The sequence below is a fragment of the Pinus tabuliformis genome, chromosome 1_2, assembly GCF_031772625.1.
Source record: "Pinus tabuliformis cultivar Carrire ecotype Pingquan chromosome 1_2, CPIR1, whole genome shotgun sequence".
Classification (NCBI taxonomy): Eukaryota; Viridiplantae; Streptophyta; class Pinopsida; order Pinales; family Pinaceae; genus Pinus; species Pinus tabuliformis.
Genome location: NC_142298.1, coordinates 16,562,928 through 16,583,247, shown reverse-complemented (window position 1 = coordinate 16,583,247; position 20,320 = coordinate 16,562,928). Strand labels below are relative to the sequence as shown.

The following is a 20,320-nucleotide window of genomic DNA, read 5'->3' as shown; positions in this document are numbered from 1 at the left end:
GACATTAGAATATATGTCAAATTATGCTTTATTACTTCTGCAAAAATTACTTTTCCTCTATTACAGGAAATTATCAACATGTATGTTGCATTTAGACATTAGAATATATGTCAAATTATGCTTTATTACTTCTGCAAAAATACTTTTCCTCTATTACAGGAAATTATCAACATGTATGTCACTATTTTCATATATCATTTTCCATTTACTTTCAACAGCTTTATACAGCTAAACCAATGAGGTATGTAAACATGTATGAATTATGTCATTCTCCTTATATCTGTTAAAGATTAGGGAATACAGGTAATAAGTAGGTCTATTCAATATGTACTTACCCTATAGAGTAGAGTGTAATCATTACTAATGGTTGAATCAGTGCCATAAGTAGAACCATGGAAATCAAAGTAATGAGGAAACAGAGCTTGTTACATTAGGATATGCGTATACAGTGATTACAGTCTATCCATATGTATTACATTAGGATATGCGTATACAGTGATTACAGTCTATCCATATGTATTACATTAGGATATGCGTATACAGTGATTACAGTGTATCCATATGTATTGATTATGTATTACATTAGGATATGCGTATACAGTGATTACAGTCTATCCATATGTATTGATTAAGTATTGATTATGGAGAGAACGGTACTCTATATAGCAATAAGAAAAAAGGCATTTATATAATAGGAATGACTAAGAGTGAGAACCCCGGGATATCATGTTGTATATTGATTAGCTTGTCACCTTTGTACCTTATCTAAGCTTATGACAAGCTATGGAATTAGAACACAGTAGTTACACATGACTCTTTCTAACCATGCTTGTTTACCTAATCACTTGCTTGTCTCGTTCTCATAACACTTGGCATAAGTAATAGCACAGATATTTTATAAGTAACATCATCTAAAGGTTGACCTATCAGTACTAACCTAAGAAATACATGTATAGATATGATAAAGTACCTGTATCACAGGTTGGTTATCTCCCTAATAGACTGGATTCAGCTTCAATATACATATAACATATGTAATTATACAGAGCTTTGTTCTAGCTCACTCATAGATAAGGGTGAACTGAAACCATGCTCAGATACTAATACGAGCTTTTTAGTGTATAGAGCTTAATAGTGATAAGATGAATGAGATGTATTCAATAGGTTCAATTCCTGTAAGCTAAGGTTCAATTCCTGTAAGCTAAACAAGCTATGACTACAGTACTAACACGACATATGTAAGCTGTAATCACTATCACATTTGATTCTATGGTCTCCTAGGTGTCATAGACAATTGGTTTTACTTCAGTTTAATCGAGTTTCGTTGCAGTCATTTATTTTTTATATTTTCCATATAATTTATTTAGTTATTTTGAATTTATTTAGTTATTTTGAATATTGAGAAGAACAATCTCTGCTCCAAGATTTCTCTCCATTTTCTGTGACTTAATTTACAGTGCTGAATTATGTAAATCCCCATTCCTTTGGTCCAACTTTTACAACTCCGTATGGCTCGGGCTCTCCATACCCTAAGGTCTCGAGCTCAACGAGGTGAAAAGATATGAAGGCCAATAAGACTGTCATCTGCTATGTTACTTTTAATTGTGTTTTCTCATTATCTAAAATCTTACAGTCATCTAATCCAATAAAGAGAAATGGTCATCTGCTCGGGCTTCCATTCTAAGAAACCATTCCTCAGTTCTATGGTCCATTCATCAGTAGTAGAAATTCACTTATTTGCATTCTTTCGACTCAATATCAAAATTTTTGCTTTCTCAATAGCTTCATGCTTCTGAAAATACATGTCTTTCGATTATGTTTCAATGTGATGTCTCAATGATGATTGTCAAGGTCTGAAAATATGTGAAAAATTACTAAGTTTATCAGAGTCATTAAAGTTACAATTCGTTTTTGTTCTATGTTTTAACTCATTCTGCATAGAACCCAAGCCATAATAATCGCTCAATTCCTGTAAGCTAAGGTTCAATTCCTGTAAGCTAAACAAGCTATGACTACAGTACTAACACGACATACGTAACCTCTGTGATATGTAAGCTGTAATCACTATGAAGCTGATGATCGAATAATTCCTGTAAGCTAAGGTTCAATTCCTGTAAGGTAAACAACCTGTGACGTTGATTAGATGGATACGACTGTATTCAATAGGTTCAATTCCTGTAAGCTAAACAAGTTGTGACTACAGTACTAACACGACATACGTAACCTCTGTGATATGTAAGCTGTAATCACTATGAAGCTGATGATATAATAAGCTAGAACACATACATAAACTCTGTATAAAAAAGGTTAACTGTAACTGTATAGGTTAACCATAACCCTATGGACAGAACTGTAATGTAAGAAATCTGATAAATGAAAACAATGAAAACAGAACTGTAAGAAGAATGAGTTGTAATTCATATAACTAACTTGAATATATTGGCCACTGTTTTGTGATGTTGTCTTCAAGTTTGCTGAATAGTTTGAAAGCATAAGATGCAACTTCAACAGTGGGTGGACTTCTTTTATAGTTTTGGGGACTTGATTTTAATTGGTGGACATGGATGCACATGGATTGCAATGGCTTCATTTTGAATGTGTGGTGTGGATTTAATTTGATGTGATCTAATGGTTGGGAATTGTTTATTTGTTGATCCATGTGCTTTGATCTGTTTTAATGAGAAATAGAGTGAGTTGGGTGTCATTTATTGCAATTATTGGGTCTGGGTGTCATTTATTGAACAAAGTGGATTTAATTGTTATTGGGTTGGGTGTCATTTATTGAACATAGGGTGTTTAGTTGTTGAACAACACAGCAGTTATGGCTGACATACATTCCTTTTGTTATGTGCAGGTAGGCATATTTATTTGGGATGCAAAGTTGCAGTTCTGATGAGTGGGGGTTGAAGTGACTGCTGTTTTGTACTTATGGAATAGACCAGTTTGGAAGCCTTTATGGCTCTAGCTGTTTTCTACTTGGGTCAATATGTTTTGCAGTGTTAAGTAGTAAAATACTATTTATGGACAGTTGTGGGCCCAGTCAATGTATGGGTGATTTTTGGACATAATTTAATACTTATTTATACATAATGTTATTTATTTCTATTTAAATTTTGGTTTCAAAAGTCTCAATCACTGGTGGTTTGGTGGACCAGTACTATATCAATTATTGGTCCCTGCACAACAATAGGAATCTCTCCCCTACTGTCTGGCCAAAAAAGGTGAAAAAGAAGAAAGGAATCTTTGAACCTGAGAGCGATTATCAGTTCTAAAACTACTGCAAAAATTTGAAACAAGTTTTAGAACTCCTGCTCCAAGGAGAAGAAGAATTTAACCATACTAGAGGATGGTTATTAAAAGAAAAGTGATTGAAAAGGATTTGCAGAAAGTTACTTATACCTTTATATGGATGAACGGATGCTACAGAATTCTGGTCTTCGCCTTTTCACTCGGATGACTCCTTCAATCAAAGATATATGCTCTATATGATAATCATATATGCTCTGTATCTTCTTCGAATCTCTGAGAATGACATAGACAATTCTGCTTCGAATATCTGCTTCAAATTCACATCAGATGGGTAAGGGCAAGTATCTTTATTTCAATTCTCTGGTTCAGAATCGAATAAAAAATTATTTTTTGGAATATCCGCTTTAGAATCACATGAGAAAGGGAGAAAATATTGTTTCAATCTAAGTTATGAGGTCACCATAATTCCTCAAACCAAGCACCATATTCATACTAAGAAGATAGTGGGGGTATTTTGCAAATTATTATTGGAGCGTATAATTACATTTATTGTGGTGAGAGATTTACCATTAGTATTAGCATGGGATTGGAGATCAGAGATGTTGTAGTGTAAGTAAAATAGAAATTAAAATTAAGTAAGTATGTGTTAAATATTTTTATGTAAAAAGTAATTAATAGTATTAGCATGGGATTGGAGATCAGAGATGTTGTAGTGTAAGTAAAATAGAAATTAAAATTAAGTAAGTATGTGTTAAATATTTTTATGTAAAAAGTAATTAATAGTAAATTTTAAAATAAAAAATAATAATGTAGATAATTAATAAGAAAAATTAAAGTAAAAAACATATTAAAAAAATAAATAAATAAAATAATATATTATAATAAATCGATTATTTTTTTACCTTAATAATTAATAGATATTTTATTATTAATGAATTATTAAATTTTAATAAAATTTTAAATTAATATATAATAAATTAATTCATTTAATAATTAATAGATATCTTATTATTAATGAATTATTAATTTTAATATTTTTTAAATTAATATATAATAAATTAATTCATTTGTCTTGAGCATGAAATTTTTTTTAATGTATGTTATTGCTTCTAGAGTATATATAAGAAAACATGGGAAGAGGCTATTAGACTCTAGTCTATGGTGATGGATAGAATTAAGTAATATAACATGGATATATATATATATATATATATATATATATAAAAAGTGACATAGTTGGTAAGATGACATTGTAGTTGAGTTATGGCCAGCTTTCTATCTCTTCAATGCAGTTGAGTTGATTTGAATGGACATTTTTTTCTATCTCTTCAATGTAGTTGAGTTGATTTGAATGGACATCTCTAGGGCTCAATTTTTGTTAAAATATAAAGTTTCATATTTTTAATTTAAAAAAATTCCACTTTTATTTGGTAAAAATTCCATTTAAAATTGGACATGAATTTCAAAAAAAAACTTAAATTTATTAGAGGAAAGTAAAATTTACACTATTCATAATTATTAATATAAATTTTATGATAAATTTTAAGAATTAGAGAAATTTTTACTAATAATTAATTAATAATATGTGGTTGTAATATAAATAGAATTTATAAAAAAAATTAAAATCTCCTTTAATCATTATTAAAATTGTTTTCTATTACATCATATATTTTTAATAATATTTAACTATATAAAATTCACAATATATTATTTTGAAGTAAATGATATGCATAAGAAACCCAAATATTTTATAATTATCATTAAATATTATTTCTAATTAAATTATACATATTTTTAATAACATTTAACTATTTTACATAAAATTTATATATTTTTAAAATAAAGGTTTTTCTAATTCACAATTAAAGCAAAACTCTTAGAGATAAATCACATAGTTGTTTTAGGATAGACACATTACCCTAATTGAGGCTCATCATCAGGAGAAACATGAATAGTGAGATCGACAAATTACATAATTATAGTAGAGATGAATAGCTAAATCAAAAAATTACATAATTATAGTAGAGATTAATTGAGGTTCATCATCAGGAGAAAGATGAATAGTGAGATCAACAAATTACATAATTATAGTAAAGATGCAACAGTAAACTCCAAAGAGTCATAAAAATCATTAAAAAATATTCAGTCAATAATTAAAATAAATACTCTTAAATAAAATAATAAAAAATAAACTCTTAAAAATAAAATAATTATAATATAACCTCTTAAAATTGCTTATTTATATTTTCTAATCTTTAAAATTAACATTTTAAAGAAATTTCCATTTAGTTAGTTTTTTTCATTTTTTCTTAGACCAAAATAATAATAATTATAGTAAGTTTGACTCAATATTTTTTTATGATGTTTATGACAGTTGGAGTTTACTATTGCATCTCTACTATAATAATAATTATAGTAAGTTTGATTGAATATTTTTTTTAATGATTTTTATGAGAATTTGGAGTTTACGGTTGCATCTCTATTATAATTATGTATAATTTGTTGATCTCACTATTCATCTTTCTCATTCTCCTGATTGGAAAAGTGGCATTCTTAAAACAACGATCTGATTTATTCAGAAGAGTTTTTCTTTAATTTATATATTTTTAATAACACTTAACTATTTTATATTAGAATTTATATGTTTTTAAAAAAATTTAATAGACTCAATCCTTGATGTGGAAATAAACATATGAAATTAAACATTACTATTCTAATCTTTGCGATTAATCAAACTTAAAAATAAAAAAATAAAAATAAAAAACAACTTATAACCCAAATAAATCAAAAGCAAGTATTACATAACCCTTTGCAAAATGGTATTTGATACTCCACATGGTAGAGCAACAAATATGCTCTTTCCATCTTTTCTTAGAAGCAAAGTCACTTGCTCACCACCCGAAAATGGAGGATACCTTGGAGGATTTTAAGGCGTAAATGCATCTTCTCTCTGATGTTCTAAAATAGAGAGATGAAAGAGCGATTACACACAACACAAAACACATATTGCGATATATTTCTAACTTCCACACATCTAGATCATAACTACACCTCATACATAGGAAGCAACAACTTCTATATTGACTCCTCGTGACTCGTAATGACAACTACACATGACATGGAAGCATTACTTCTAATACTCTCCCTTAATGCTTACATGGAAAATATTGAAAACACATATTACAACAACAAGGATAATCTTTGTCTGATTGGTCTTCATCAACACTCACATCCACTCTGGAATCTTGCAAACACCGCTCTTTCACCACCACATCTTCGAGTTGTCACTTGACCTCCATTTAAAACATAACTGCCTCTGACCATCATTGATGAACTTTGCAAAATCAACAATATTGACACCTTGGCTCGTCAGGGCTTTCGCAATAAGAGTCGTCAAGTAATGAACCATCCTATGGACCAACCACCATCTGTCGGATATTTCGCTTTCAGTTATCCGTTAGTTGCTAGGATGGAGGTCTGGATATTGAATGTGTTCAAAAGTTGATCAAACAACTTGACCTTACTAACACATAAGAATTGATGTTTCAGACACTGGGGCTTCCAGTTTAAGAACCACCAACCCTTTCTATAACTAATAAAAACACACAAGAATTGATGTTTCAGACACTAGACTGGGGCTTCCAGTTTAAGAACCACCAACTCTTTTTATAACCAATAAAAATACAAACACCAACCACCAAAATGCACAAAGACAAAATCAATGACTACTCTTTATTGATCTGAGCAAATCAGATCAAATATAATAATAATAACTTTGCGTAATGGTGTATGCCATCATATTTGCAATACTTGGATGTCGATCTCTGGATAAACGATAACACAATATTTTATTAGTTCAAATCTAGAATGATAAATGCCAACATTCCACCTACATGTCGTAGTTGTACGTCTTGCACCATCTGATAATATCGAGAACCACCATTTAAAATATATAGACATTGCTCTCGATTGTAGATCCACACTAGATCAAACCAAATTTATGTTGATCCAACTTCTTCACAATAATATCTCCCTTCTTTTACAAATATTTGTCGACAATAGAACTTCACACAACAGCAACAACACTGGATCTTTGCAATTCTCCTTTGCATGCAACTATCCACAATCCACACACAAATCAAATATTCACACAAACAATAGATCAAACACTCTATTAAACTAATCTATGTACAAAGGAGTATCATGGCTAAAATTGCATGAATTCATTCCCTCTCGTGAGAGAGTCAAGATTGAATTACATTTGATACCATGTTAGAAAATAGAGAAAGATGAAAGCGTATTTACACACAACACGAAACACACATTGTGATATCTTTATTGATCACAATAGTTACACATATATAGGACATAAATTTCTGACTTCCACACATATAGATCATAACTACACCTCATACATAGGAAACAACAACTTCTAGATTGACTCATCGTGACTCATAATGACAACTAGACATGACATGGAAGCATTACTTCCAACATCTAATTGGTGGTTTCTTTGGAGGTTTTGTCATCAACTACTAATGATGAAATGCCTGGTAAACATGCTTCTAGAGCTCATCTTCCTAGCAGTAAAAGGCCTCAACGTGTAAGGGGACCTGATGAGGGCGGATGCAAGGTTGGGTGACTTCTCTCTAGCTTCATCGTGTCTTTGGGTTTTGCGATCATTTCAATCTTTTATCCTTTAATATAGCAAGTATTTTTGTAAATGTATATTGTTGGTGTCTTTTTGCAGAATTTATAACAATGTTGTCTTTTGTATAATCTAGTTTAGACTTTCAAAGACTAGTAAACTCTCAATTTTCTATGACAAAGATATATCTATTGTAATTGAGTCAAGATGTAAGGGTGTTGGGCCCTCCCCTACTCTTTATATATATATATATATATATATATATATATATATATATATATATATATATATATATATTTCTTTAAAAAAAATGGTATTTGATACTCCAAAACATTTTTAATTGAAATCCATTACATTTCACCGAACCCATTATGAACAAGAGCCATGTGGTGGGAGTGTCACTAATCTTGGTGAGTGTCACTAATCTTGTTTTTCTTCACATTTCCACCACGTGTATTTTGTTTATTGTGTAATAATGACATGGTGTAAAAATATTATTTTTAAGAGAGAAAAAAAAAAAATAAATAAAATAAAAATAAAAATAAATTGAAATCTTTTCTGGTAAGCTTAGTCTGTCTCGCTAGCATATGTTTGGCTGCATCTTTTGGATACCTGAAGCACCAACACAATATTAAGTCAGATACCATCCAACCATGCCTTGAGAACTGGATCATTAATTACGACAACTCCAATGAATAGGCAGAACTTAAGAACATGATCGTAACAAATAAAATTGAGTGGCCCATGTATCAAATAACATATATATGAGCTACAATCCACACAAGAGTTGACTACTCAGGGATGGGCGAATGTTCAAATAGCCAAGCCCGTAAGACAGAAACAGATCGCTCGGGAAGTCCTCTCTGTGGCCTCCAAGCATGTTGTTGAATCATGCCTAGTTGTTGGAGAGCCCGTTGTTGTCGCAATTGCTGGTCCACAAAACGGAGACGAGATGTTTCACCTTTTCCACTCACTGTTGAATCTTCTTCACCCAAACTTTTGTTGGTCAGCCGAATTTGTCCACTAATTGCATCTCTCAAACATCGGAAGTGCCTCGATATTGTTTGCAGAGCAAGAGAAGTGTATGTCTTGGCAGCTCCATACCCAACGGCAGCTTCAAATGATGAAACTACAATCTGCATCTGATGGTAGTATTGTTTGTATCTTTGATCAACCTGGCTAATCAAGCAAAAACAAAACATACAAAGAAGTCGGAATTACTATTTATACACTGTAATACTTTGTAATTTTGAATAAAAGTATCGAAACCTAATAATTCTAACTTCAACTATCCCATAGAATAAAAATAAAATATAAGTTTTGTTTTGATATCATCAAGATCCTATGAGCAGTCCACAGGGCCATAAAACTGGACACCAAGGAGATGGCTATTTTTTAAAAGCCTAGGCAAGCCTTTGTATTATTAGTAAGCCTAATATTGCAACTACTCCTATTAAGTAAACAAATACATGAATTACCTTTTTAAAGGCTTCACATCCCCAATGTCCCATTGTCCACATGATCAACTTTTTACAGATTAACATCAATGCAATGACATATTTCTACTAACAAGGGACATATTGCAATGACATATTTCAGAACAATAATGCATTATGACTTGCTATTGGACAAGTATCTTGCATTATGTTTAAGTCATGGTAAAGCTACTTAGAAACATTGATTTTTGATATATTGATATACTTGATATTTGGCAAGCATCTTTCATTTTAGACATGGTGGATTTCATATAGAAATCTAGCACATTGTTTTTCATATATGGTAGTTTGACGCTATTGTTAATGCTTGTGAGAAACATGATGAAAGTGTGACAAAAGGATTGATACTCTTGTTGATTTTGGTAAGGTTTTGTTGGATGCCTTGACTTGATGGATAATGATAAAGAAGTGATGAAGTGATCATAATCCTTGAAGTATGATAATGCACTTATCAGTTTCCCTAATCATATGAATCTAACCCTCGATGAAAGTTTGATGTGATGATGAAGTAGTTGATGCTGACATACTATGACCATGATGGATATATGTTTTAGAATCCAATATAGCTTTATTTAATGATCTAACATTTTTTTTGATACATGACAAGTATTGTGATAGACATGTTGATGTTTTAAATGATGATGACTAAAGTGGATTTCCTTTCAGAGGGAGAAACTCTCCATAGGATCCCTACACCTATTTTCATTTGCATTAAATGTGAAGAATATTATTTATTGTTGAATTTTTCTGACATAAATAGTCAAATATCTGATATTATTGGTTTGTAGCAAGTTCCAGTTTGAGAAGAGAGGGTTTTCCTTAGTCTAATCCCCAATCGCATGGAAGAAGGTGTATGGGTGCGGTTGTGCCTGTAGGTCACAAAACAAGAAGCCTCTTGCACAAAATTAGAAGTGCTCCTGGAGTATGACAGACCTACAAACATGGAATAGACATTAGAAAGCTCTACAAGCAGGGAAGTTTGAATGTTTGACTTACTATAGAGATTGTGAATGTGTTGACTAAAATTGTGTTTGTAGGGGACTAGAATATGCATATCACTATGCCATTTGGATTTGATCATTGAAGCTAGTATATGACATTTGATTGCAAGGGTTTGACAAGATTTAGCTTATTGAACTAACTTAGTATAGATGATCAATATTGATAACTTATGATGTCTTAGAAATTTGACGTGATACTTGATATGTTTTGGGCTATGGACTGATCGAACTCACTGTGATAAAAAAATTAGGATTTTAATTTGATATCTGACGATTTTCCTTGATGATAGTGCTATGTGGGCATAATGACTTTTAGAGACTAACATTGATATTCAATAATGATTGTGTATTGGCTTCATTAGCTTTGGCTCATCAATTGAAGTGTATACAGTTGTGATTCAGTATGATGAATGGATGAAACTTATATGACTTGTCCCTGACTTATGCATTCATATTTAGTGGTAGAAATGATTCATGTTATGATCATAAGGGTGGCTTGATAAAGTTTGATTGGATAGTAAATAAAAGGTTGTTGTAACTAGGTATTTGGATGTGAGCTCCACTTGACATTTGGTCTGAAAAGTTTATCACTGGGATATTGGCAGACGCTTTTATGATTTTGATATGAATTTGTATTTGGCGTCTAAGTCTTGATAAGTTGACTTAGTTGATTTGATTGCAGAATATTGATTTGCGTGAGGTTGATCTTAATGGATTGGTCAAGTGTTATGTTTGTAGAAAGAATTATATGAAGCTAGCATCTTGAGCTTGGTATATCCTCATTGACAGTCATTTGGTGAAGCCATGAAAATGTGCCCATTCAAACCTCTACTTCAAAAGTGGTGTAAGGTATAACTTTGATTTTGGTTTATATGTTGATGGTCTATTCTTGACAGGTAATGAGTCTTTGATGATGAAAGTAAGAGGGAGATGGCCTCTAAAGTTCGAAGTGAAGAATCATGGCATGATGAATTACTTTATGAAGTTTGGAAAATAAAATCTATGTCATGAAGTTATTGAAGAGTATGTGGAAATTGTTAAAGCAAATCCTTGGACACACTGATTGAATTATGCACAGATATTGTTGGACCTGCTTTGGCATCTGTCAATTGATTGTAGCATTGATATTTTGTGTGAACACTTGTTTGTATATGTATATGTTTTTCACAAAACACGATTAAGCCTCTTCATATACATTGAGTTTCAACCAAGCACCCTTCGAGATGTTTGCATGGGACGATTAATTTTTGGTCTGAGATATTATTCCTATGATATGTGATTGCATGGATGCACTAATGTTGTTTGGATTGTTATTGATGAGATGAGCACATATGGGTGTTGCCTTAGAATGAGATCTGCCATGATATTTTGGATGAGAAAGTTTATATCTTTAAGCACGACCGAGGTTGAGTATGTTGTTGCTAGCATGGCTAGCTATGGGGAAATTTGGTTAAAGAAGCTATTTGGAGAGTTGTTTCAGCGAGTTCTGGAAATTACAAGGATACATTCCGATAATAATGAGTTGGATCTGATTGGAAGAGAATCTCGTATATAGCTGGGACTAAGATATATTCAGTCGGTGTTGTTGTACAAGACAAGCTTAGGCTTGTGGTTGTTGCCTCCATGAGAGGGAGGATGAATAAGGTATCCTTTTTGTGATATATATTTTGTTCTAATATAATATTTGATTTGATGTCCCGCATGAACATGAGATTGTTTCTATTACGACATGATGATTAAGACAATGCTAGATATGAGCACAAGGATATGTTTCTGATCTACAGAGAACAGGACTGATTGAAAACACTGAGCCGAATCTTCCCCCCTATCTAAGCTCCCAGGGTGAGGAATTGAGATGGAGGGCTCCTGGAGTTGAGGGATCTATGGACAATAGGGTTGTAGATGTTGCTCCCTTATCCTGGTCTTTACAGAGTATACCCCAGTTGGCATCATACCCACAACCTGGGCTTGTTGGGATTATCCCTCCCCATTGGGCCAACGGGTTCAGAGTGTACTTGGGGGTGTACAACCCAAGTTGATTATGATGTAGGTGTTCTACCACATGACTCTTGAGGGTCATTGTTGGGAAGATCAGTGGGAAATAGGATGGGTTGATATGTGCTCCCCTATATCTCCTATTGCTCAATATGGGTTTGAATATGTTTTGCTCCCTTGTGAGATTTGGAGTTGAGATGCGCTTCCCGATGTGATATTTGGGGTGAGATATGCTCTTGTATATTGTTTTGGGTTGAGACTAAGCTCCCCGATGTGGTTTCAGGTTGAGACATGCTCCATGATGTTGTTTTGGATTGAGCTAGGCTCTTTGATGTTAATACAAGTCATAGAATTGGCTCCCCGCTAGCAGTAATTATGGCTGGTAGCAGTAGCTCCTCGATGAATAGAGGGTTGTAGAATGAGTTGCCCTCCGATTTCAAATTCTTCTTCTTTTAGGTTTGAGAATGTTCATCATATGAGCAGGGACAATCAAGAGATAAGCAAGAATAAGCAAGATATGAGCAGAGATGAGTAGTGACAACATTTGAGGATGAGATACTTGAGATTAGATATGATTTGATCACAGGATTCTTGCGATGATTACATGATACAATCAAAATTTTTCCCTAGATGAGAGGGAGTGTTGATTTAGAAGGCTAGTGACAAATTCCAACCATGAGACGAGATTCCTCTTTTCGAGAAGACCAATTTTGACTATTGAAGTGCTCAATTTGGACAAGGGAAAGTGTATTTTTGAATTAAAATCCCACATGTGCATATTTGATCAGGTCAACCCTAAAGCAAATTGGACACCCTTGGAAGGTTATGTATACAAGTGACCTCAAAATCATGTGGAAATCATCATGAGACATTCTTCTATTATCTTCTTTGGTTTGGCTCACACAGGTCTAAAGAAAGTTTGCGGAAATTGGTTGGCACAGGTCCAAGATTACAGGGTCTGAAGCTCGCGCGTGTTTTTTAGGGTTTTGGTTCATAATCGTAGGCTTTTCAAAGGATTTTTTTATTGTAGTTGCATGCTTGTAGGATTAAGGTAGAGACTGGAGGCTCTCAGTCGCATGCATGCCTCTTCCTCCATGCGACTGGAATCTAAAGCTTGATTTTTTAGTTGACCAAAGTTTTCTCTAGCTAACTGCAAAGTTTGGCAATTGACCACAGATAGTGATAGTTGATTACAGGCTCCTGAATTAGGGTTTTTATTATTGGCATGGTTGGGTTCATCTCATGGATATTGTTTAGTTGATTTTTGTTGGATAGGTTTATGGTTGAAGATATGGATCATTGTACTCTCTCTTTGTTGAATCATTCAATGACAATCTAATAAGAAGAAGAATTTGAAAGGGTTTTCTCATAGTGGGTTTTTCCCTGGTCTCCGACCAATCTTGGTGTCTCTATGTGTGAATGTTTTTCTTCTATTGTTCATTTATGTTCTATTGCATTGATGATGATATTGTCATTTCTATATAATTGCACATGTTGTTGAATAATGATGTAAATACTAATTATGTTATGATGTTGTGGGGTGAATTTAATATGGAGATAATGAAATGAAATTATCAAAGCAAAGAAAAATATAGCCCTAATAAAAATTAACATAAATAAGTGCAACATAGTTGTATCCACACAGTAATTAAAAATCATTTTCCTTGCAACAAGTAGTTGTAACTTTTATTATACTCCATGGTATACCAATGGGATAGCCAGTAGAAGCGAATTGCAATGAAAGTGTTGACCCTAAATACTCTATCCAATTGTTAAGGTGTACCTATTGTTAATATTTGGATAGAGTATTTACGGTCAGCGCTTTCATTGCAATTGGCTTCTACTGGTTGTCCCATTGGTATACCATGGATTATAATTAGAGTTGCAACTCCTTGTTGCAAGGAAAATGATTTTTAATTATTGTGTGGCTACAACTATGTTGCACTTATTTATGTTATTTTTTTTGAGGTCTATATTGTTCTTTTCTTTGCTAATTTCATTTCATTATCTCCATATTAAATTCACCCCACAACATCATAAAATTATTCAAATTTACATCATCATTCAACAACATATGCAATTATATAGAAAGAACAATATCATCATCAATGCAACATAACATATTCACATATAAAGACACCAAGATTGGTCGGAGATCAGGGAAAAACCCACCATGGGAAAACCCTTCCAAATTCTTCTTCTTATTAGATTGTCATTGAATGATTCAGCAAAGAGAGAGTACAATGATCCATATCTTCAACCATAAACCTATCCTGCAAAAATAAACTAAAAAATATCCATTAGATGAATCCAACCAAGCCAATAATAAAATCCTTGATTTAGGAGTCTGTAATCAAATGTTACTATATGCAGTCAACTGGCAACAATTTTGGTGAACTGAAAAATCAAGCTTTAGATTCCAGTCACATGGAGGAAGAGGCATGCGTGTGACTGAGAGCTTCCAATCTCTACCTAGAGCCCGCAAGCCTGCGACTACAATAGAAAATTTCCTTTGACAAACCTGTGACTATGACCCAAAACCCTAGAAAACACATGTGAGCTTTAGACCCAATAATCTCAGACCAGTGCCAACCAATCTCCACAAACTTGCCTTAGACCTGTGTGAGCCAAACCAAAGAAGAGAATAGAATAATGTCTCATGATGATGTCCAAATGAGGTTGAGGTCACTTGAGGTCGCTTTAGGGTCGCCCTGATCAAATATGCACATGTGGGCTTTTAATTCAAAAATACACTTTCCCTTATCCAAATTGAGTACTTCAATAGTCAAAATTGGTCCTCTTGAAAATAGGAATCTTATCTCATGGTTGGAATTTTTCACTGAGCTTCCAAATTAACACTACCTCCCAGCTAGGGAGAAAATCCAACTATATCATGTAATCATCGCAAGAATCCTATCATCAAATCATATATAATCTCAAGTATATCGTCATCAAATAACATCATTACTCATCTATGTTCATCTCTTTCTTATTCCTGCTTATCTCTTTATTATCCATGCTCATATGTCTCTGAACATTCTTGAACCTAAAAGAAGAATAATTTGATATCGGAGGGGATCTCATTCTACAACCCTTTATTCATCAAGGAGTTACTACTGCCACCCAGAATCACTGCCAGCAGGGATCCTAATGCTACTACCCGAGAAACATCAACGAGGAGCCAATTCTACGACCTGCGTTAACATCAAAGAGCCTCGCTCAATCCAAAATAACATCAAGGAGCATATATCAACCTGAAACCACATCGAGGAGCTTATTCTCGACCCAGGAGAATATAGGGGAGCATATATCAACCCAAAAAACACATCAGGGAGCACATCTCAACTTGAAATATCATGGTAGAGAAAAACATCTTCAACCCCATTTCAAGTAATAGGTGATGTAGGGGAGCACATCTCAACCCATTCTATTTCCCACTGATCTTCCCAACAATGACCCTCAAGAGTCATGTGGTAGAATGCCTACATCATAATCAGCTTGGGTTGTACACCCCCAAGTACACTCTCAACCTGTTGGCTAAATGGGGAGCGGTAATCCCAACAAGCCCATCTTGTGGGTATGATACCAACTAGGGTATAGTCTGCAAAGACCAAGATAGGGGAGCAACATCTATGACCCTATTGTCTAGAGATCCCTCAACCCCAGGAGCCCTCCATCTCAATTCCTCACCCTGGGAGCTCAGATAGGGGGGAGAGTTGGCTCATTGTTCTTGACTAGTCTAGCTCTCTGTAGATCAAAAACATATCATCATGCTCATATTCGGTATCAACTTAATCACAATGTCGCAATAGCAATAGTCTCCTGTTCATGTAGGATACCAAATCAAATACTATATTAGAACATAATATATATCAAAAAAAGAATACATTATTCATCCTCCCTCTCATGGAGGCAATAACCACAAGCCTAAGCTTGTCTCATACAAAAACATTGACTAAAGATATCTCAGTTCCAGCTATATACGAGATTCTCTGCCAATCATATCCCACTCATTATTATCGCAATGTATCCCTGCCATATCTAGAACCTGCTCAAACAAATCTCCAAATAGCTTCTTTAACCAAACTTCCACATAGCTAGCCATGCTAGCAACATCGTACTCAACCTCGCTTGTGCTTAAAGCTACATAGTTTCTCATCCAAAATATCATGGCAGATCTCATACTAAGACAACACCCAGATGTGTTCATCTCATCAATAACGATCCAAACAACATTAGTGCATCCATATAGTCACATATCATAGGAAGAATATCTGAGACAAAAAGTGATCGTCCCATGCAAATATCTCGAAGGGTGCTTGGTGACAACTCAAAGTATATGAAGCGGCTCAATTGTTTTTTGTGAAAAACATATACATATACGGACAAGTGTTCACATGTAATATCAATGCTTTAATCAACTGACGGTTGCCAAAGTAGGTCCAGCAATATCTGTGCATAATTCAATTAGAGTGTCCAAGGATTTTCATTTCCAATTTCCACAAAATCTTCAATAGCTTCACGACATAAAATTCATAAAGTAATTCATCATGCCATGATTCTTCATTTCGAACTTTAGAGGCCATCTCCTTCTTACTTTCATCATCAGAGACTCATTATCTGTCAATAATATACCATCAACATATAAAACAAAAATCAAAGTCATACCTTGGACTACTTTTGAAGTAGAGGTTTGGATGGGCACATCTCCCTGGCTTCACCAAATCACTGTCAATGCGGACATACCAAGCTCAGGATGATAACTTCATATAATGCCTTCTACAAACATAACACTTGACCAAACCATCAACCTCACACAAATCAATATTGTGCAATCAAATCAACTAAGTCAACTTATCAAGCCTTAGATGCCTAATCAAAATTAATATCAAAATCATACAATTGTCTACCAATATCCCTGTGATAAAATTTTCAGACCAAATGTCAAGTGGAGCTCACATCCAAATACCTAGTTACAACAACCTTTTATTTACTATCCAATCAAACTTTATCAAGCCAACCTTATGATCAAAGCATGAATCATTTCTGTCACTAAATATGAATACATAAGTCAAGGACAAGTCATATAAGTTTCATAAATTCATCATATTGAATCACAAATGTATATACTTCAACTAATGAGCCAAATCCAATGAAGCCAATACACAATCATTATTGAATACAAATATTAGTCTCTGAAAGTCACTATGCCCACATAGCACTGTCATCAAGGAAAACCATTAGATATCAAATTAAAATCCTAATTTTTTATCACATTGAGTTCGATCAGTCCATAGCCCAAAACATATCAAGTATCATGTCAAAGTTCCAAGGCATCATCAATTATCAATATTGATCATCTATACTAAGTTATGTCAATAAGCTAAATCTTGTCAAACCCTTGCAATCAAATATCATATACTAGCTTTAGTGATCAAATCCAAATGGCATACTGATATGCATATTCCAGTCCCCTGCAAACACAAATTTAGTCAACATATTCACAATCTCTATAGTAAGTCAAACATTCAAACTTCCCTGCTCGTAGAAATTTCTAATGCCTGCTCCATGTTTGTAGGACTGTCATACTCCAGGAGAACTTTTGTTTTTTGCAGGAGGCTTCTTATTTTGTGACCTGCAGGCACAACTGCACCCATAGACCTTCTTCTGTTTGGTTGGGGCTTAGACTAAGGAAAACCCTCTCTTCTTAGACTAGAACTTGTTGCAGGCCAACAATATTAGGTATTTGATTGTTTATGTCGGAAAACTTCAACAATAAAGACTCTTCTTCACATTTAAGCAAATGACAATAGGTGTAGGGATCTTATGGAGAGATTCCCCCTCTAAAAGGAAATCCACTTCAATCATCATCATTCAAAACATCAACCTTTCTATCACAATACTTGTCATGCATCAACAAAATTGTTAGATCATAAAATCAAGCTACATTAGATTCTAAAACATATATCCATCATGGTCATAGAATGCCAGCATTAGCTACTTCATCATCACATCAAAATTTCATCGAGGGTTAGAGTTATATGATTAGGGAAACTGATAATTGCATTATCATACTTCAAGGATTATGATCACTTCTTCACTTCTTTATGATTAACCATCAAGTCAGGGCATCCAACAAAACCTTACCAAAATAAACAAGAGTGTCAATCCTTTTGTCACACTTTCATTATGCTTATCACAAGCATTAACAATAGCATCAAGCTACCATATATCAAAAACAATGTGATAGCCTTTTATATGAAATCCATCATGTCTATAATGAAAGATGCTTGCCAAATATCAAGTATACCAATATATCAAAAATCAATGTTTCTAAGTAGCTTTAGCATGACTTAAATAGAATGCAAAATACTTGTCCAATACCAAGTCATAATGCATTATTGTTCCAAAATATGTCATTGCAATATGTCCCTTGTCATAATGCATCAAAGCAAAGAACAATATAACCCTAAGAAAAATTAACATAAAAAAGTGCAACATAGTTGCAGCCACACAATAATTAAAAAACATTTTCCTTGCAACAAGTAGTTGTAGCTCTTATTATACTCCATGGTATACCAATGTGGTAGCCAGTAGAAGCCAATTGCAATGAAAGTGTTGACCCTAATCTATCCAAATATTAACAACAGGTACATCTTCAATAGTTTTGATACAAGAAAGAGCAAAGAGATGCAAATAGCAATGCATATCCCTGCCCAACATTGACGCAAATGTTGGTAACAAGATGTGGTAAAGGACAAACGAGTTCCCAAATGGAATGATGTATCTTTTAGTTTGAATTTATTTAATATAAGCACATAACATATATCTACAATTATCTTCAGTTTTCTCATCCTAATTTCCTTTGCTCTTTCACATATTTCTACAACCTTGAACATTTCTTTGTCCATTTTGGTAATTAGCATTCAAGCTTTCTAACAAAAATTTTGACATGTGCCCATAGCTTTAGCATTATAATGATCGAATAGCATAGTCTCTTACTTAAATATGTTGTCAAATAAAATAAAAAGTATATCTCATCCAACCTGGCAACAAGCTTTGCTAATTTTTTCATTTGAAGCTCTTGTCTTTCTGTTGGTGACAACTCAGAGAGACAGTGTTGGTTTCTTGGGCTGACGTTGAACACCATGTAGGAGCAGTAGTTGCTCCATCCTTCCCACCACCTTCAGTTCCACTATTCTCTTTATTAGTTTTTGTCCCAATCCATGATTGTGATTTCTGATGTTTGGTTGAATCAGGCTTGATGCTCTTACCTACATTGACAACTTCATCCAATTGTTGTTGTGCTGCTTTAAGATACTTGGAGCCTATCAAAACATTTGAGAGCCTTGCTACTCCAGTAGAATTGAAATCAAGATGCATCTGTTTGTTGGCTCCAGGGGCAAGTAAATTTCCTGAAAACATGGTGTTTGAAAACCCATATCCTAGCATCCCATCTCTTGAGGATACTCGAAAGGCACTAAGACTTCCAACCCATTTGCTCGTACTTATTTCAGTTCTGTTGATGTTCTCTTCTGAAGTTGCAAATATTCTTGGGCAGTTTATGTCTGAGTTAGTATGTTGGTTCTAAAAAGAGGGCAAATGAACAATTGATGGTTTTTGTGGGGAGAGGCTGAGTGAAATACCCTGCCCATGTCCAGTGGAGCCATGTGCATGCTCTAATTGCAAACTTAGTCTAGTTGTAGTATTCTTGACTGCTTTTATTGAATAGAAGACATGGGTGCTTGTCTCAACCCCAATTAGGATAACTGGTTGATGGCCCATACTGCCAAAATTATTCAACTGTCCATACAGTGTCTGACTACTACCAGTAGCATTTGTTGTATGCATAAATGTCTGCTCATTTCCTTCATTTCGCCAAACACTGTAAGAATGGCCCATAATTCGTGATGCAAGTAAATTTGAGTTAA

The 20,320-nt window shown here is 33.8% G+C and overlaps 1 protein-coding gene across 1 annotated transcript; it reads right to left on the bottom strand.

The window, feature by feature from the left end:
* Positions 1 to 8,397: 8,397 nt before the first annotated feature.
* On the bottom strand, positions 8,398 to 19,814 carry LOC149204087 (BEL1-like homeodomain protein 1). Its single transcript, XM_089397035.1, has 5 exons — positions 19,558 to 19,814; positions 19,444 to 19,501; positions 17,397 to 17,410; positions 8,693 to 9,076; positions 8,398 to 8,509 (listed from the first exon to the last, which is right to left on the bottom strand). The coding sequence occupies exons 1-5, from the start codon at positions 19,812 to 19,814 to the stop codon at positions 8,398 to 8,400; spliced, it is 825 nt and encodes a 274-aa protein (XP_089253161.1).
* Positions 19,815 to 20,320: the final 506 nt, after the last annotated feature.